The sequence below is a fragment of the Felis catus genome, chromosome D2 (assembly GCF_018350175.1).
Source record: "Felis catus isolate Fca126 chromosome D2, F.catus_Fca126_mat1.0, whole genome shotgun sequence".
In the NCBI taxonomy this organism is placed as follows: Eukaryota; Metazoa; Chordata; class Mammalia; order Carnivora; family Felidae; genus Felis; species Felis catus.
Genome location: NC_058378.1, coordinates 6,639,142 through 6,660,135, shown reverse-complemented (window position 1 = coordinate 6,660,135; position 20,994 = coordinate 6,639,142). Strand labels below are relative to the sequence as shown.

At 42.1% G+C, this 20,994-nt stretch overlaps 1 protein-coding gene across 4 annotated transcripts in view; it reads left to right on the top strand.

Moving 5' to 3' along the window:
• ASAH2 (N-acylsphingosine amidohydrolase 2) overlaps nt 1-20,994 on the top strand; it is a 100,396-nt gene that overhangs the window by 21,478 nt on the left and 57,924 nt on the right. For all 4 annotated transcript variants that reach the window (XM_045039862.1, XM_045039861.1, XM_045039863.1 and 1 more), the window contains exons 2-3: nt 17,864-17,982; nt 20,671-20,802. In XM_045039862.1, coding sequence (XP_044895797.1) covers nt 20,676-20,802 — 127 coding nt within the window. In that variant the 5' untranslated portion in view covers nt 17,864-17,982; nt 20,671-20,675. The remainder of the gene's footprint in view (nt 1-17,863; nt 17,983-20,670; nt 20,803-20,994) is intronic.

Sequence of the window (20,994 nt, the reverse complement as noted above, 5' to 3'; positions counted from 1 at the left end):
GGCTCTGGGCTGATGGCTCGGAGCCTGGAGCCTGTTTCCGATTCTGTGTCTCCCTCTCTCTCTGCCCCTCCCCCATTCATGCTCTGTCTCTCTCTGTCGCAAAAATAAATAAACGTTGAAAAAAAAAATGGTTTGCCTAGGGGCGCCTGGGTGGCTCAGTCGGTTAAGCATCCCACTGGCTCAGGTCATGCTCTCCCGGTTTGTGGGTTTGAGCCCCGCGTCGGGCTCTGTGCCGGCAGCTTGAAGCCTGGAGCCTGCTTCGGATTCTGCGTCTCCCTCCTTCTCTGCCCCTCCCTCTCTCTCTTTCTCTCTTGAAAATAAACATTAAAAAAATTTTTTGTAATGGTTTGCCTACATTTGAAAATCAAGAAATTTAAGGTAAGCCCCGTATGACTAACTTTCCGCCAAAAAAAAAAAAAATCCATCAACCTTGGGCCTTCGTTTCCTCATGGCACCAGTGAGTGGGGACTCCCCTTTAGATGAGCACACTCTTCTGGCTGTGACAATCCTCAGTGATCCCTGCCTGTCGGCTTCTCGATACACATTGTCATTTGTCATCATGTCTGCACTTGTGCTGCGTCCGTGGCTTTCACTCCGTGGTTTACCTGCTGTGAAACCCTGAGCACTTAGGAGAGCTGCTGATAACTGGGTCCCCTCGCCTCCTTCTGCCTGTAGCATGGGTGTGATGGAGACAGATTCTCTCTCCCCGGGCAAGATTTTAAGTGTCGCTCATATCTCATCTTTCTCCTCTACTAATTGAATTTTTTTCTCCCTCCAAAGGGTTTTCAGGGATAATTTGGCTTACAACCTGCCGAAACTAGAGCAAGGCATTTTCTTTCATCTCACAATTCAGTTTCATTATGGCAGGAACTGCAGAGAAAGAGTCACCCAGCAGGGACGGCAGGCCGGTCAGGAGGATCGTGCCAGTTTTCTGATGTTTTTCCCCTTCATAACGTTGTTTTTTAAATGTGTGTTTATTTTTGAAAGAGAGGGAGACAGAGCGTGAGTGGGGGAAGGGCAGAGAGAGAGGGAGACAGAGAATCCGAAGCGGGCTCCGGGCTCTGAGCTGTCAGCACAGAGCCCCACGCGGGGCTCGAACTCGTGAACTCAAGATCATGGCCTGAGCCGAAGCCAGACGCTTAACCGACGGAGCCACCCAAGGCGCCCCTATGTTTTTCCCCTTTAACGGTGCTCACAAGGGTCTATGTACAACCTGCTATCTGTGGTCTCTCTCTTTCAGGATGGACTATTTATTTATTTTTGGTCGGATCTATTTATTTTTGGTCGGATGATTACTTATTCTACTTCTAAGGCTTGTAACTCATTGATGTTCAGGAAGGCACTGGTACAGGTAGACCAGCTGTTTACTGTGGCACCTGCTCCAATTGGTCGTTGCCTAGGCTGAACCTGTAGTTAAATCTTTTGAACATATCAACTCTGGACTTAACACACTGGAACGCAAAACACGCTCCTCTCCAACGATGCCTTTACCTTTGGACTCATTTGTGACACAACAGGCTCAGCAACTTGGTCACAGCTCTGTGCCACTTGGCTGTATCAGTTCTTTTATGTAAACACCAACTTAATTATCCAATTCAGAAGAAACTTTGTCTCTTGTGGTGCATCCAAAGTTCAGCTTGTGAGGGCATGAAAGGCAGCTCAGCCTGTTCTCCCATTAGTGAAATGAAAAAGCAGGTAGAACTCGCCTAAGTAAGTTGGTGCCTCAATATTTCTAAACGCCCCATGGGATCGGGCAACCGACTTAAGAGTTGGACCAAGATGGCCTCTGAAGTGACACATTCTGCTTCGTCGAGCTGAGAAAAGCAACGGAAACTCTATTTTTAGTAGTGGTTGTTCTTCAGTAAGGATAGGCAAGAATAGACTAGCAGAGTTGACACCTCCTTTCCAGCCTACCTGGAAAATCGTTCACCCGACGTGATGTTTTCGTATCCCGTACCCATCCGTTGAAGACAATACCTTTTGATCGCAGAGGTAATACACGACCGTTGCGACAAATTTTAATAAGGTTAAGCAAGATGCAGAAAATAAAAAGTTCCCTCACATCCCGGGAGTATTTCGAAATGGATTACTCTAGTTCTCTTTGTCTCTGTCTCTCTTTGTATTTTCGATAGCTTTAAGACTTGGGAGTGCTTTCTTTTAAACCCCAAACTTAGGGGAAAAAAATAAACATCTTGAAGGGAAGATTTTCAAATCTGGTTTGCATTTCCCTGCTGTCCTAGAGATTTTAAACGAAAAAGACTCAGGCTGTCCCTCTGGCCACTGATCATTGTCATGGGCGGACCCCCCTCTCTTTTGAACGTCTTCCAATTGCTTGTCACTCTTATCACCTGTATGCCTGCTTCTGGAAACCCGGAGTATTCCAATTTTCTGTGATTGGAAGAAAAAGAATGTTTGGTTAGAACTATATGTAAATTAAAAGTCAACAGGCTCTGCACGAGCCGAAGAGGTTCTCCTATGGTTTATTTTTTAAAAAGTTTTTATTTTTTTAAGTTTTTATTTATTATTTTGAGAGAGAGAGAGGGAGAGAGAATCCTAAACAGGCTCTGCACTGTCAGCTCGGAGCCCAACACAGGGCTCAAACTCACAAACCACAAGATCATGACCTGAGCTGGAGTTGGACGCTTAACCGACTGAGCCACCCAGGCTCCCCTCTCCTATGGTTTAAAATGCGGACTTTATTACATAAGTTTCTGTGATCTGGAGACCTTTTATATTTACTTCCCATTTGTAACTATGTCTTAGAGTTGAGACTGCCTGAGATGTGACCTCTGAATTAAAGAGATTTTAGTATATTTTGAAATGCAACATTGAACATCTCTTCATCTGTTTGTCATTTGGATGTCTTCTGTGGAAAAAATGTCCACTAGCTCTGCCCATTTAAAAAAATTTTTAGGTGCACCTGGGTGGCTCAGTTGGTTAAGTGTCCGACTCTTGATTTCGGCTCAAGTCATGATCTCGCGGTCCGTGAGTTCGAGCCCTGCGTCGGACTCTGTGCTGACAGCTCAGAGCCTGGAGCCTGCTTTGGATTCTGTGTCTCCCTCTCTCTCCACCCCTCCCCCACTTGCACTCTGTCTCTCTCTCTCTCTCTCTCTCTCTCAAGAAAGAATACACGTTAAAAAAATTTTTTTTAAGTTTATTTATTCTTGAGAGAGAGAGAAAGAGAGCACAAGCAGTGGAGGGGCAGAAAAAGAGGGAGAGAGAGAATCCCAAGCAGGCTCCACACTGTCGGCACAGAGCGTGATGTGGGGCTTGATCTCGTGAACTGTGAGATCATGACCTGAGCTGAAACCAAGAGTCAGACGCTCAATGAACAGAGTCACTCAGGTGCCCCCCTTCTGCCCATTTTTAAGTTGGTTGTCTGGGTTTTTTTTGTTATTGAGTTATATGAGTTCTTTACATATTTTGGATATTGATCCCTTCTCTCACATATGGTGTACAAATATTCTCTCCCATTCCGTAGGTTGCCTTTTCATTTTGTTAGTGGTTTCCTTTGTTGTACGGAGGCTTTAGTCTGATGTCATCCCACTTGTGATTTCTGCTTTTGGTGCCTGGGCTTTTTGTGTCCTGTCCAAAACATCATTGCCAGGGTCCTTTCTTCTAGGAGTTTTATGGTTTCAGGTCTTATGTTTAAGTCTTTTCTCTTTTTTAATTAAAACATATGTTTTTAATGTTTATTTTTGAGAGAGAGAGAGCGAGAACGAACAGGGGAGGGGTAGAGAGAGAGGGAGACACAGAGTCCGAAGCAGGCTCCAGGCTCTGAGCTGTCAGCACAGAGCCCAATCCAGTGTTCGAACCCACGAACTGTGAGATCATGACCTGAGCTGAAGTCAGATGCTTAACCAACTGAGCCACCCAGGCACCCCTTATGTTTAAGTCTTTAAGCCATTTTGAGTTAATTGTTGCGAATGGTGTAAGATATGGGTCACATTTAATTTAGCTGTATGTGGTTATCTAGGAATAAAAGCTTTTTAACTGTGGCATTTATTGGAAATGTTAATGAAAGAAATGTTAAAGAAGATTTATAATTGAGCTCAGGAGTCTTCTTCATTAACTGGTGTTAATTAGGAGGGTATGTTAATCAGGATGGGTGGGGGGGCTTGCTGTGGTAAAATCATTGCTTAACACATAAGCATTTATCTCTTGCTTATGCAAAGTGCACTCCTGGTCTGATGAGTCTCTGAAGGAGATTTCTTCCAAGTGGTGACTCAGGGATCGGGTAGCCTATCATCTGGGACAGGCACTTATCAGGGTCACCAGAGCAGAGGAAGAGAGATCATGGAGAACCCACACCCCCTCTAATGCCTCCGCATCAAATACTTCAACCTGCAAGTGACACATATCATTGTCACTCACGGCCCAAGGATCAGTGACTGCCAGGGGGCCAAAGAGCATAACCTCCCTGTATGCCCACAAAGGAGCAAAGGACCAGATATGGACCAGTGTTTCCAGACTCCATGGCCATGACCTTAGGCAAGTACCGTAACTCACTCATCTATTATGAAGGGTTTGGACCAGATGACTCGGTGACCGTCATCCTACCACCCTGAGTCTAAATTTCTGATTTCGTCTTAGCTTTGTGATTTTTACTGCTTTGTACGCACAATTTCACTGTTCCTCTAAGAATATCAGGCAACTTCCAGCAAGGGACAGATGTTTGGTTTCTTATTGGCAGTATAACCTTTGGCTATTTGTTTCACTTTTCTATAACTCTTCTTTTCCTTTTTAATTCAAATATAGAGTGGGGATAGGAAGAGCGCATCTTCAAAAAATTACCGAGTAGTAAATGAGGCAACTCATGTAATGTTTTAGAACAGTGTCTGGATCATTCTAAGAGTTCAGTAGGTTCATTTCGTGTGATTTTATTTTTAGTTTTATTATTATTTTTTTAATGTTTGTTTTTGAGAGAGAGAGAGAGAGAGAGCATGAACAGGGAAGGGGCAGAGAGAGAGGGAGACACAGAATCTGAAGCAGGCTTCAGGCTCCGAGCTGTCAGCATATAGCCCGATACAGGGCTCGAACCCACAAACTGTGAGATCATGACCTGAGCCGAAGTCACATGCTTAACCGACTGAGCCACCCAGGTGCCCCCAGTTTTATTTTTTAAAGATGACTGTCCTTTTTGTCCTGGCTTGATAAGTGTCTACATAGTAACAACTCAGATAGATGTTGTTGTCCTTCATGCCCTGGCATGATTAGTCAGCCCAGCCCATGCCAGTCTGTTTCGTGTACCCACACATAAAATGGGGTCACGGACTCTGCTTGTAGGTGTTCTGGGTCTTTCCCCAAGACCCTCACCTCCCGTGCACTGTGCCTCATCTGCCTTAGCACATTCACCTATCGATGGACACTTGGGCTGCTTCCATAATTCGGCAGTTCTAGATAATGCAGCAATAAACAGAAGGGTACATATATTCCTTTGAATTAATGGTTTTGTATTTTGGGGGTAAATATTCCAGGACTGCAATTCCTGAATCATAGGGTAGCTCTGTTTTTAACTTTTGAGGAACCTCCATACTGTTTTCCACAATGACTGCCCCAGTTTGCATTCCCCCCTATAGTGCAAGAGGGTTCCTTTCTCTCCACATCCTCACCAACGCTTGTTGTTTCTTGTGTTTTTGCTTTTATCCATTATGACAGGTGCGAGGTGCTAGCTTATCTCTAATCATAGTTTGGATTTGCATTTCCCTGATGATCAGTGATATTAAGCATCTTTTCACGCGTCTGTTGGCCACCCAGATGTCTTCTTTGGAGAAATGTCTGTTCATGTTTTCTTCCCATTTTTAATTGGATTATTTGTTTTTTTGGGTGTTGAGTTGCACAAGTTGTTTATATATTTCAGATACTAACCCTTTATCAGATATGTCGTGGGGTAATATCTTCTCCATTCCTTAGGTTGCCTTTTAGTTTTGTTGATTGTTTCCTTTGCTGTGTGGAAGTTTTTTATTTTGATGTAGTCCCAATAGTTTATTTTTGCTTTTATTTCCCTTGCCTTGGGAGACATACCTAAAAAAATGTTGCTACAGCTGATGTCAGAGAAATTACTGCCTGTGCTCTCTTCTAGGATTTTTGTGATTTCAGGTCTCACATTTAGGTCTTTAATCCATTTTGAGTTTGTTTTTTGTGTATGGTAAAAGAAAGTGGTCCAGTTTCATTCTTTTGCATGTTGCTGTCCAGTTTTCCTAACACCGTTTATTTAAGAGAATGTCTTCTTCCCATTGTATATTTGTTGAATATTGACCATATAATTGTGTATTTATTTCTGCGTTTCCTATTCTGTTCTATTGATCTATGTGTCTATTTGTCCCAGTACCACACTGTTTTGATTACTACTTTGTAGTAGTAATTTTGTAACTTTGTAATATAACTTGAAGTATAGTAGTAGCTTTACAATATAACTTGAAGTCTAGAATTATGATTCCTCCAGTTTTGTTTTTGTTTTTGTTTTTGTTTTTCAAGATTGCTTTGGCTATTTGGGTGTCTTTTGTGGTTCCATGCATATTTTAAGATTGTTTGTTCTAGTTCTGTGAGACATGCTGTTGGCATTTTGATAGGGATTGAGTTAAATCTGTAGATTCCTTTGGGTAGTATAGACATTTTAACAATATTTGTTCCTCCAATCTATGAGCATGGAATATCTTTCCATTGTAAGTGGGATTTTATAATTTCCATTGTAAATGGGGTTGTTTTCTTAATTTTTCTTTCTGCTACTTTATTATTAGTATATAGGAATGCAACAGATTTCTGAACATTGATTTTATATCCCATGACTTTACTGAATTCATTTATCAGTTCTAGTAGTTTTTTAGTGGAATCTTTAGGGTTTCCTATATACAGAATCATGTCATCTGGAAACAGTGAAAGTTTTACTTCTACTTACCAATTCAGATGCCTTTTATTTCTTTTTCTTGTCTGATTGCTATGGCTAGGAATACCAGTACTATATTGAATAAAGGTGGTGAGAGTGGGCATCCTTGTCTCGTTCCTGACCTTGGGAGAGAAAGCGTTCAGTTTTTCCCCATTGAAGATGATGTTGCTGTGGGTTTTTCATAGATGGCCTTTATTGTCTTGAGGTATGTTTCCTCTAGACCTACTTGTTGAGGGTTTTTATCCCGAATGGATTCTGTACTTTGTCAAATGCTTTTTTTGCATCTATTGAAATGGTCATATTTCTCTCATTGATGGGATATATCACGTTGACTGGTTTGTGAATATTGAACCACTTTTGCGTTCTGGGACTAAATCCCACTTGATCGTGGTGTATGATTTTTTTTTTAACATATTGTTGGATTCAGTTATTACTAGTATCTTGTTGAGGATTTTTGTATCTGTGTTCATCAGAGATACTGGCCTGTAGTTCTCTTTTGTTGTGATGTATTTATCTGGTTTTGGTATCAGGGTAATGCTGGCTTCATAGAATGAGTTTGGAAGTTTTCTTTCCTTTTCTGTTTTTTGGAATAGTTTAAGAAGAATTGGTATTAAGTCTTCTTTAAATGTTTGGTTAGAATTTGCATGTGAAGCCATCTGATCCTAGACTTTTGTTTGTTGGGAGTTTTTTGATTACTGATTCAATTCCACTGCTGGAATTAGTCTGTTTGAATTTTCTATTTCTTCCTGCTTCTGTTTTGGTAGATTATATGTTTCTAGAAACTTATTCATTTCTTCCAGTTATCCAATTTGTTGGCATATAATTTTTCATAATATTCTCTTATAATCCTTTGTGTTTCTGTGGTGTCGGTTGTTATTTCTCCTCTTTCATTTGTGATTTTGTTTATTTGGGTTTTCTTTCTCTCTTCTTCTTTTTTTTTTTTGATGAGTTTGGCTAGAAGTTTATTAATTTTATAGATTTTTCAAAGAACCAATTCTTGGTTTCATTGATTGTTCTATTGACATTTTAGTTCCTGTATCATTTATTTTTACTCTTATCTTTATTATTTCCTTCCTTTTGTGGGTTTGGGGTTTCCTTTGTTATTTTTTTTTTCTAGCTCTTCTAGGTATAATGTTAGGTTGTTTATTTGAGATTTTTCTTGCTTCTTGAGATTGGCCTGTGTTGCTGTCAATTTCCCTGTTAGAACCATTTTTGCTACATCTCAAAGATTTTGGACTGTTGTGTTTGCAATAGCATTGTTTCCATGTAATTTTGTATTTCTTCTTTGATTTTTCGGTTGACCCATTCATTGTTTAGTGCAATGTTATTTACCCTCCATGTGTTTGTGGTCCTTCCAGATTTCTTCTTGTGATTGATTTCCAGATTCATAGCATTGTGGTCAGAAAAAATTCATGGTATTATTTCGATCTTTTTTAATTTGTCGAGACTTGTTTTGTGGCCTATTCTGGAGAATTTCCTGTGTGAACTTGAAAGGAATGTGTATTCTGCTGTCTTAAGATGGAATGTTCTGAGTATATCTGTTAAATCCCTCTGTTCCAGTGAGTCTGTCCTTCCAAGTCACTATTTCCTTGTGGATTTTCTTTTTGGATAATATGTTCATTGATATAAGTGGGGTGTTAACTTCCCCTACTATTATTGTATTATTATTCATTATTTCCTTTATGTTTGTTATTAATTGTTCATGTATTTGGGTGCTCCCAGTTTGGGTATATAAATACCTATAATTGTTATATCTTCTTGTTGGATTGTCCAATTAAAATTGTCCTTCTTTGTCTCTTGTTACAGTCTTTGTTTTAAAGCCTATTTTGTCCAATGTAAATGTTGCCACTCCAGCTTTCTTTTGATATCCATTCACATGATAAATATTCTCCAACCCCTCACTTTCAATCTGCAGATGTCTTTAGGTCTGAAATGAATCTCTTGTAGGCAGCATATAGGTGAGTCTTGGGTTTTTTTTTTTTTAATCCATTCTGTCACTCTGTTTTTTTTAATATTAAAAATTTTTTTAAAAATGTTTTTATTTAAATATGGGAGGGGCAGAGATGGAGGGAGACACAGAATCTGAAGCGGGCTCCAGGCTTCGAGCCGTCAGCACAGAGCCCGATGCCAGACTCGAACTCACAATTCAGGAGACCATGACCCGAGCCGAAGTTGGCGGTTAACCAGGCAACCCTATCCTATGTCTTTTGATTGGAGATTTTAGTCCATTTATATTCAAAGTAATTATTGATAGACATGTATTTATTACCATTTTGTTACTTGTTTTGTGGTTGTTTCTATAGTTTTTCTCTGATCCTTCTCACTTTCTTTCAGGGTTTGTTGGCTTTCTTTAGTAATGTATTTTGGTTTCTTTCTCTATTCTTTGCATATTGTTAGTACTTTTTGACTTGTGATTACCATTAGGTTTATATATAACATTTGCACAGAGCAGTCTATGTTAAGTCGATGGTCATTTAAGTTTGAACCCATTCTTTACTCCTGTCCTTTTCATGATTTAGGTATATGGTGTTGTATTTTGCTTCCTTTTATTTTATGTATTCCTTGTCTAAATTTTACAGAAATACTTATTTTTACTCTTCTCTTTTTTTACTTTTCATACCTTCACTTACATTGTTTCCTTTCCATTTAATGAGTCCTCTGTAATATTTCTTAAAGGGATGGTTTAGTGGTCATGAACCTTAGTTTTTGTTTGTCTGAGAAACATTTTTTTTTTTTAGGAACTCTTTATCTCTTCTATTCTGAATGATTGCCTTGCTGGATAGAGTATTCTCGGCTGCCCATTTTTCCTTTACAGCACTTTGAATATATCCTGCCACTCCCTTCTGACCTGCAAAGCACTAAGAAATCTGCTGATAAAATTGTGAGAGTTCTCTTGTATGTAACTGTCTTCTTTTCTCTCTCTGCTTTTAAAGTATTTTCTTTATCATTTTTGCCATCTTAATTACCCTGTGTCTTGGGTTGATTTTTTTTTTGGGGGGGGGGGGAGGATCTCTGTGTTTCCTGGATCTAGATATCGATTTCCTTCTCCAGATTAGGGAAGTTTTCAGCCATTATTTCTTCAAATTAGTTTTCTTCCCTCCTTTCTCTGTCTTCTTCTGGGATCCCTAGAATATGGACAATGTGGTGTTTTTTTCCACAGGTACACCGTGTGGACAGGAGATGCTAAGCATCTGAGATTTATGTAGAGGGAATGAATTACATCAAAAGATGTTGTCACTTTGTCCCTGAAATGACGATAAATGTAAAAGCATCCTGCTTTCCCCCGATCTGGCTTCATCGTCATGTATGGCAAACAGGTCAAATTTGTCACTGCCAAACGCAATAAATTCACACCCTGGTTTTGGAAAAAGATAAATCATCAGAGAATAATTTCCAGATACTCCGCAAAGGTTGTATAGCCCCACATTGTTTTTCTAAGTGTAGTAAAATAGGGACAATTTCAATTCCTATCTTATCTAAATTTCAAACCCTCTGGATGTTTTGAAAATAGCAAAGGACTCCCCTTCTTCCCAAGGCTGCGTGTGTCAAACTAATGGGGAGATCCTTCGAACCACCTGTGAAGAATATGCCGAGAAAATAACTGTGCTTAAGGCTTAAACACGCAGAACCTACCATTCTTGGACATTACATTCAGCCTAATTAACATAAGAACTTGTTCACATCAGGCTACTGAGTTAACAAAGGACTTACCAAAATGTATGTCTACGTGAACCTTTCAGCTAGGTAGGTTTCTGTCAGCCTCCATTTTTCTAATAAGGAAAACAAAAGGGAGGGACTAAGGTCACTGTGCAAAAAGCCTCAATCTTCAGATTCCAAATTCCAGTCCTTCCCATATACTGGATCTTTTGCCTTTATCTTTTGCCCTTTGTATTGAAGACACCACTGCAGTAAATCTGGGGAGACGAATCCTGCAGCCCCAAGGAGGGAGAGGTTATCTACCTTTTCCTGTGAGAAAAGCAGGACTGTCGATATTGCTGGAAACAAGGGCATGGTGAACCCCTTGGGGACGAGAGCCATGGTGCACCCTGTACCATACCGTCTTCCCCTTGTGCTCGGCCACTGTGTTCAGAGCTGGGACCTCGCTCATGGAAGGAACCTGGGCTTCCCATTGTAGTGAAGTAGATCTATTAGTCTCCTTCTCAAACTCAACATATGACAGGTACAGAAGGGGTTTACTAAGAAGCAGCCTCTCCAGGGACGCCTGGTGGCTCAGTCAGTTAAGCGTGTGACTACGGCTCAGGTCATGATCTCACGGTTCATGAGTTTGAGCCCCACGTCGGGCTCTGTGCTGACAGCTCAGAGCCTGGAGCCTGCTTCTGATCCTGTGTCCCCCCTCTCTCTCTGTCCTTCCCCCACTTTCACTCTGTCTCTCTCTCAAAAATAAACATTAAAAAAATAATTAAACAAAACAAACAAAAAAAGCAGTCTCTCTGGCTTGGAACAGAAGGAGCCTCCCTTCTGTTACTTAAGGTGTAAGGTCAAGATTCAACTGACGCATATGGAAAGGTAAATCTATAAATAGTCAACTGATAATGGGACTGCTTTGGGGTTCAAAGGTATTTTTCAATTTCCTTTGCAAAACCTGTGAAGTGGTAAGATACCACCATGGCAGTCCTGTGTACTTAAAACTAATTTTTTTTTCTGATCTAATGAAGAATTCATTATGTCAGACTACTCATCACTTTGAACTTTAAAAATGTTCCCAGAGGCAGCTTGGCATACACAGTGTTCAATGATTGGAATGCATATATTCTCCAAAGGGAGGTATGGTGCTCACTTTTGTGAGATTTAGCTTGGGCAAGTTCTTAGCTGGAGGTAACAGAATCTACTCCAGAGGAAAGGTATTTATTAGGGGTTAGAGATAACTTGCCGAATCTTGGCGAAGGCTCAAGGCAGAGAATAGGGGTTGAGCTTCCTGCAAAAACTCTCCAACTTAAATATAGACCTGAGCTGCTAAGGGATGGGCTGCTTTGGTCATGGTCATGGAATAAGGAAGTGGCTGAAGCCACCACACTGCCAGCTCAAAGTCAGGCTGCCATGATCCAAACCAGGAAAGCAGGTGTCCAATACAGAGCCCCTCTCCTCAAGTGGCTCAGTGCTGAATCAGAGTCTCGCATGAGTGCATCTGAAAGGCAGAAATGAACCTGCATCTGGAACCCAGGGCAAATGAGTGTCTGGTGTTGGCATGCCAGCTGGGTTGAGTGAAGCCCTCTGCGATGCCTGCCACAGTGCTTCACCCCATTTCTCTTCTCTCCACTGGTATATTAAAGAGCAAAGCTTATTCCCCATCCATCTAGCCTCCTACCTGTCCTTATCTATGACTCATCCATCCATCCATCCATCCGTCCATCCATCCATCCATCTGTCCAACCATCCATCCATCCATCCAACTATCTGATTTTTGCACTTCCATTATTATTATTATTATTATTATTATTATTATTATTATTATTATATTTTTAAAAATCTGTTTCAGGGATGCATGGGTGGCCCAGTTGGTTACGCATCTGACTCTTGACTTCAGCTCAGGTTGTGATCTCATGTTTCATGGGTTAGAGCCCCGTGTTGGGCTCTGCACTGACAGTGTGGAGTCTGCTTGGGATTCTCTCTCTCCCTCTCTCTGCCTCTCCCCCCACTCACTCTCTTTCTCTCTCAAAAATAAATAAACTCTAAAAATCTGTTTCAGAATGGGTCTAAAAGATAAGGACTGTTTACAAAGGTATGACTACAATACCATTATCACAGTAACATTTTTAATAATAATCCCCTAATATCATCAAATATCTAGTCAGTGTTCAAATCTTCCCAATTGTCTCATCGTTTTCAAAGACAGTTTGTTTGAAGTGGGTTCTAAATGATGAGGGTTTGGGTCTTACAGTGTAAGTTGGTGGGCATGTCTCTTCAGCCTCTTTTCATCCACAATTTCTTCTCCTTTGCTCCCCTCCCCTCCCCTGCCTTGGCCACTCTCCTCCCCTGCCCTTCTGCTTCCCCACCTCTCTTTCTTTCTCTCCACTTCCAATTTCTTTGTTCAAGAAGCTGGGTCATTTGCCCTACAATCTTTTGCCATCTGGATCATGCTTACTGTATCCCCACATTGTCCTCTGATAGTTGTTTGTCTTTCATATTTTCTACAAACAGACCCTCAGATCTAGAGGTGGATCCAGTTTAGGGTTGCTTTTTGGTAAGAGTATTTGAGAAGTGAGGGTGCATGCATCGCTCAGAGGCTCGCGGTAGTCATTTGTCTCTCTCTTTGGTGACTTAAATCAGCATCCAGTTGGCGATTGTTGCCTGATTCCATCCTTTCACTAGGGGTCTGCAAAGCATTTGGATTCTTGGTGTGTCATTCCTTCCTCGTTCATTGGCTCGGATTCTTCAAGTGTGAGAAACTCTCTCATCAACGATTTGGCTTTCCCAAGATACCTCTATGTAGGAAGAGCAGAGTACATTCTTGATTTCTAGACCTCCCTCCCTTTTTCCTTCCCAGTTTTCAGAAAAACAAATTGGAATTCATTATTTTATTTTGTTAAAAAAATTTTTTTTAACGTTTATTTATTTTTGAGAGACAGAGCACGAGCAGGGGAGGGGCAGAGAGTGAGGGAGGCAGAGAATCCGAAGCAGGCTCCAGGTTCTGAGCTGTCAGCACAGAGCCTGACGTGGGGCTTGAACTCACGAACCAGGAGATCATGACCTGAGTCGAAGTTGGATGCTTAACTGACTGAGCCACCCAGGTGACCCTGGAATTTGTTATTTTAAATGCAGCATCTTTTAAAGGTAGTCAATGAGGTTTGGGTTTTTTTTTTTTTAAGCATCATTATGACATCATGGATCTAGGCAAATTTGATTTGCTTCAATCTTCTGCAATTATCTTTTTAAAAAATTGATGTCCGGATTGATGCATTTGAGAGCGAAACTCTAGTTCTTTTTTTTTTTTTAATTTTTTTTTCAAAGTTTATTTATTTTTGGGACAGAGAGAGACAGAGCATGAACGGGGGAGGGGCAGAGAGAGAGGGAGACACAGAATCGGAAACAGGCTCCAGGCTCTGAGCCATCAGCCCAGAGCCTGACGCGGGGCTCGAACTCACGGACCGCGAGATCGTGACCTGGCTGAAGTCGGACACTTAACCGACTGCGCCACCCAGGCGCCCCAAAACTCTAGTTCTTTTTGACACAATTCTGATCATCTTGCTCATCATCTTGACTTCCTTGACTTCCTTGATTCCTTGACTTCCTTGATGGTCTTGTTGTGACATCTGTTTAACTATCTCCGTGAGGGAAGGGGCACATATATGACCTGAGCCAGGCCAGTCAGATGCTGTCTCTCAAGAACTGAGCACTGAATAGACCTAGGAATGAAAATGTGTTGCAGGTTTCATTTGTGTGTTTCTTGCCCCAGACCTAGAACTAGCCATTTCTTCAAGGATCGCTTGTTTTTTGTTTTTGTTTTCATCTTGTTTTATTTGTTTGTTTTGTTTTGTCTTAAGCAAGAAACGGTATTTAGAGACCACAATCTGGATGCTCTATGAAATAACATATGTTTTCAAAAAGTAATTTATTCTTCAATTATCCCAAGAATCAAAGGATGGAAAAGGTTGAGATGATTAGCATGGGGCATATCCTTGCAAAGAGGGTTTATTTAAAGGCCATCCAGACAGAAATAAAAAGGAAGTACACATTACAATATTTACAGTGATTTTTATCTTCCCCTCACCCCCAGGGGGTCTGGCTGGTTTTTTGGGTGCTTCAAGTCCCCTCGGCCCAACATGGCTCCTACCCTGGCCCTGCCATGGTGCTTGGCATCTTCTCGATTATTCTCACCCCTCCATGTTTAGAGATGGGTCTTCAAATGTCATCTGGGAGAAATGATACATGATGTAACACCCTGGTTACAATGATCTTACTGGACTAGACTGTGGGTCACCTCCTAAATCTCGGTGTGAATGAGCATAGCAGGGCTCCTTTCCTTGGGGAGGGAGGTGTTGGGAGAGGACCGGCCGGGACGGTGGGTGCAGCCTGAAGGCCCTCCCACTGCAAGTGAGAAGGGAATCTGATGGCAGGTCACTAGGAGGTGTCCGTTGTTTTTACCTGCCTTGATTTCATTTTGGAGATCTATCCTTCCCTCTTTGGGGATGGTCTTGTTGTGACATCTGTTTAACTATCTCTGTGAGGGAAGGGACACGTATATGACCTGAGCCAGGCCAGTCAGATACTGTCTCTCAGGAACTGAGCCCTGAACAGAGCAACGTACAGACCTAGACAGCTGGAGTGCGTCCATCTCGATGGTGAGGCCCTGGTTTTGTTTTTTTTTGCTGGTTGGTTTTTTTGCCGTAACCATCTTTATTATCTAGATTGATTTTGACTGTAGCTCCTACAGTATTGGGATAAATTCCGCATTTAAACATCAGGGAAAGAAGAAGAGAGACAGGCGAAGATGAAGCAGAAATGTGGTTCTGTGGGGAGTCACCCCCGATGCCCCAGACCTCAGGACGGGGGCTGTGCTCAGTCCATTGCTTGTCTATTTGTTTTTCATTTCTTTTCTTTTTTCTTTGATTTAAATCCCAGTTAGTTAGCATATAGTATAGTAATGATTTCAGGAACAGAATGTAGTGATTCATCACTTACATACAACACCCAGGGCTCATCTCAACAGGTGCCCTCCTCAATGCCCATCACCCATCTAGCCCATCCCCCACCAACACCCCTCCAGCAACCCTCAGTTTGTCCTCTGTATTTCAGAATCTCTTATGACTTGTCCCCTCTCTGCTTTTATCTTATTTTTCCTTCCCTTTCCCTATGTTCATCTGTTTTGTTTCTTAAATTCCACATATGAGTGAAATCATATGATACTTGTCTTTCTCTGACTGACCAATTTCGCTTAGCATAATACCTTCCAGTTCCATCCACATAGTTGCAAATGGCAAGATGTCATTCTTTTTGATTGCTGAGTAATACTCTATTGTATATATATATACCACATTTTCTTTATCCATTCATCCATCGTTGGACATTTGGGCTCTTTCCATACTTTGGCTATTGTGGTTAGTGCTGCCATAAACATGGGGGCGCATGTGTCCCTTCGAAACAGCATACCTGTATCCCATGGATAAATGCCTAGTAGTGCAATTGCTGGGTCGTAGGGTAGTTCTATTTTTAGTTTTTTGAGGACCCTCCACACTGTTCTCCAGAGCGGCTGCACCAGTCAGCATTCCCACGATGGCGACGCTCTGTAAAGATTGTTCAGGACGTCCTGCCACCTGGATCTGCCCTGATCTCTGGCTTTCCAGAGCCTGTGTCTTCACCTGGTTTTCTGCCTTTGAGTGGATTTATTTCTCTATCCTTCCTCCGCTGCTTAAGTTAGCTAGATTTGCCCTCTGCTGCTTGGCACCAAGAATTCTAACATAAATGCATGAAAGGAACCCTCATTTACTACCATAATCTAACCCGTGCCCCACTATAGCAGAGAGCTAGCTGAGCGACATTATGAAATGCCCTGTTGGAAGGCCCTTAGATCTCGAATATTTCCTTTGGAATGTCGGGGGCTGGTCTCTCTTGACCCTGCAAGGAATTCAGTGGCCTATGTGTTCTTCCAACTGCTTCCTGGACAGCTGGGATCTAGCAGGGAAAAAAGGAAATAGGGGTTTCTCTATTCCTTCCTGTCTTTGTCTCTTGTGGGCCATTGTTTACCTTCATGCTGCTCTATAGTATACTTGCTTCAAGAGGAGGGTTTTCCCCAATTTAAAAATGTGCACGGCCCTTACAGACAATACCAAGAATCGAAAAGATGAAAACAAAACTCATAGTCTTATCACCAGATAATTACTTCTTAACATTTCGCTGTGATTTCTTACAGTCTTTGCTACCACAAATAGATAAATAATGTTTGAAAAACAGGATTATAGGGGTGCCTGGGCAGCTCAGTCGGTTGGAGCATCCGACTTCGGGTCAAGTCATGATCTCACAGCTGGTGAGTTCGAGCCCCGCATCAGGCTCTGGGCTGACAGCTCAGAGCCTGGAGCCTGCTTTGGATTCCGTCTCTCTCTCTCTCTCTCTCTCTCTCTCTCTCTCTCTCTCCCCCTCCCCTGCTCATGCTCTGTCTCTCTCTCTTTCTCAAAAATAAACAATAAACCATTAAAAACAGTTTATAAAAAAAATTAAAAATTAAAATGAACAAAACAGGATTATAATGTCTTATAAATTTAAAATAATACAGTAACTTTTTCCAAGTCATTAAATTTTTTTCTTCTATATCATTGGTAATGGTTGCACATTATTCACATGGGCATTGTATGTCCATTATTTACATTCTTAGTTCATCTAAAGCCTTATTCTTTTCTTTTTACTTTTATTTATTTATTTTGAGAGAGACAGAGCAGCAGGGGAAGGGCAGAGAGAGAGAGACAGAGAGAGAGAATCCCAAGCAGGTTTCACACTCTCAGTGCGGAGCCCAATGCAGGACTCGAACTCATGAATCGTGAGATCATGACCTGAGCCGGAATCAGGAATTGGACACTTAACTGACTGATCCACCCAGGCACCTCTAAAACCTCATTCTTTTTGTATACAAGAATCTAAAAGTTAAAATCACCTTTCTCTTCTGAGATCAGTGTAAACGCTGCCCAATGGGACCCATGGCCCACACTAATGTCCAGCATGCATCATCATTCCCTCCTTGTCTCTGGGTGAGTGACCAGTGGTAAGTAAAGCAAGTGCTCTTTTTGGTGATCCAGGCTGTAGATCTCGCACAGAACTTGTACTGGAGAGGTGTGTAAGGGCTGAAATCAGTGACCTTCAGTCCTCCGGATCCTTTGCAACTTCTGTCTCAGTATCAGGTTGTCCCAGGGGAGGCAGATAAGGCTCTTGTTATCAATAACCTTTAATCTCATCCTGCACCAAGCCCACAAAGGTATGCTAATGAGAACCCTAACTCTCCTGGGCATGACTGGGAACCTCTTTCTTCAGTATGTTTCAGAACGTGCTGAGAACTCTGGGCTGAGCGACGTGCAAGGGGAAAGGGACGAGATTCTGGACTGTCATTTGCTTTGCTGGGATGTGGAATTTCTTTTGACGGGTTGAATCAGGTAAGAAAGTTCTGTTTTCTGGGAGGGAGAGAGAGGGATCTTGAATCATCCCCTTGTCTTAGAGATCTTGATGAAATCCTAAAAGCTCCACTCCATTTCCTTAGCTTTGGGAAACCCATTTTGCCAAGTCATTACCTTTTCCTTCCACAGTCTTGTAAAACAGAGACCTCAACATGGTAAAGATGTGCCGAGGGGCTCACTGTTGTCATAAAGCCTCATCACCGAGCTTGCAGAATTGCACTGGATCGAGTGAGAACCAGTGGGAAATGCCAAATCTTTGAAGTTACAACCACTGGCTCAGCTCTCCGTGGTCCATTTGCATTCTGAAGGCAGACGAGGCATTTGCTTTCTTTCACATTTGCCCTCAGATTTGGGGTCATCAGGGAAAAATAAATAGTGCTCACTGGTTAAAAAAGAACATTAAAAGTTGGCATTAATTCTGGCAACAGGGTGGTGAGACCCAGGGAGGTACATCATTGAAATCCGAGTAGGCGGTGCAAACTTTAGTGTTAAATCAAGTGCCATTGTGGACTTGTGTAAAAGGCTGGTGGTGGTGATCACTTCAGCCCAATAAAACAAGCAAAAAAGAAAAAAGTGTTCTTTTGAACCATGTCTATTTGTTGCACAGGCTCCTAGCACGTGGCCACGTTTACATCTGCAGCGCGAGTGTAGACACTCGCGTTGGGAGATCCCCCTGTCGGTCAGCCATGTTTAGTTGCCCTGTCGTTCCTGCAATCCCAGCCAGCAGGAAGCCTAATGAAACCAAAGCTTTGAGAAAGAATTGGGTATACTGGGCTTGAGGTTGGCCACTGAAACAGCACCTAAGGACCAGTAAACTTATTTGGATCATCAGAGTTTCAGAGGCATATTTTAGAGGTGTCTCCTGACTCCTGGGGACTGGCCAGTGAATGCTGGGACCAAGATCAGAACTCATTTGTGTTGCCCTACATTTGAAATTGTCCCTAACGGTGGTGGTGAAGGTGATGACAGTGGTGATAAGTGGTTGAGGAAAGCCTACTAATAACCAAGAGATTTGGGAAGATGTTCAAGTCTCTTTGGCCGCTTCCAGTTCAGCCCTACTTCTGAAGTATTTGATGTTAGACTGATTTTTAAACTCTAGTCCAGGGATTGCTCAATAAAATAACTACGAAGACCAGGTAGTAACTTAGATGGAAAAGATCCACTGGGAAGAGGTTGTGGTAGGCTGGAGAAGGCATGCTGTATCTATCTAAAGGTCACAGTGACTACTCGGTTTTACCAAGCTTCTGGCTCAGTGTTACCATGGTTTATGAAACATGAGAGAAAACCTGAAGGTTTAGATTTGTAACTGTGGACTCTCTTCCAGATGGACCGTAAGCTCCTCCGTCTTGTCAACTAAATCAAACTGAAACAGAAAATTGGGGCGTACTAAGCCCACCCATTTGTTGCCAATTTACAACTCTTGGGGGGTAATAGCATCTTAATATGGCTGCATATTACCCATTGTGGGAGCAAGTCCTGGACTCTAATCCCGTCTCATTGCTCAGGCTTCCTGAAGTACGGGTTAAGAAAACGGGTTCCAAAGCTCGTATGTGTGATTCCAATAATTCTTTAACGCTAGCTTCATATAAATTCCCCTTGAGGACAGTGAGGAGCAGAGTCTTTGCTATTTTGTGACCCAATGATAAATGCAAACACCATAAACACCTATTGCAGTCTACGGGACGAATGAATTATTACTGCACCATCTCCTTTTTATAAGAACTCTATAAGATGGGTACTAAAATTATCGTCATCACCACATCCTTATTTACAGACAGAGAAACTGAGGCTCAGTGTTGGGGAGGATTCCCCAAGGTCGTCCAGTAAGTGGCAGAAATGAGCTTTGGACTCTGGAGTTAGAAGGCAGAATCCAATTTTTATCTACCATATTATACTTTCTCCCGCTACCTGATATGGACTTTTAGCTTCTATAGCCTTGCTGAGTAACAATGAATCCTACTCCTAAAATATCTTCGGGCATCTGTAAGGACATTTCCTGCTATGGTAGAACACAAGAGCATTATCTTTGTCCCCATCCTTCAACAGGTTTGCAAGTTGTGTGAGATCCTTCTGATGACAGAGAGGGAGATTTTCCTGATGTCTGGCTTGAGACCAGAGATGGTCTTCCGTGTTGGTTTCTCATCAAGTAGGAATTGAAAGTTAGCAAATGGAGTTGCAAGGCCAAAGTTATGTGTTTCACCTCCTTGTAGACAAGGTAGTTTTCCCAAGGCCATGACCACAGGGGACAGCCCTAACTGCAGCCAGCCTTCTCACAAGAGCAATCAGCCCTGTTGACAGATGTGTTCCAACCTAGGCCCATGTGCAGATGGCTTCATCACCATAAATGAAAGCTGTATGATGCAGCCAAGGAATACAAATAGATTTTTAGCTTCATTGCCAATGCCAAATGATGGGTGGTTCTCTAGAATGAGCGCTGTTCCAGGAAGTGTTTGGAAACCACATCTGAGCTTATCAAAGAGTGCTGTAATTGCTTGGTCTTGTCTGCCATGGCCCCGGATGTGATAGGTATGCTCTGTACTTGTCCTCCCTGGTGTATAGTCCATTCTAGAAGAGCTAAGACATCTTAACCTTGGGCAGCTCAAAGCATATGTGTTGTAGTTTGTGGTTCTGCCATTTTCTGCCTCTTCCATTTCTGCTTTTCCTCAGGAGACATGGCCAAACACACCCTCTCCACATTAGAGGCATTCCTGATTTTCCTCCTTGTGATGATGACTGCTGTGACGGTAGCCCTCCTCAGCCTCTTGTTTATTACCAGTGGGACCATTGAAAATCATAAAGGCAAGTTGTCATGGGCTCCCTTGGATGCTATTCCTAGCCTGTGGGAAATTTCTGGATGACTGGGGACACGAAGGCAAGGAATAGGGCCTGCTGATAATGCCAATAACAGGGCAGTTCAACTGGTATGTAAGCAGCCTGGGATGGCCACCGAACCCATCTATTAATTGTACTTTCTGCATTGACAGCAATTGT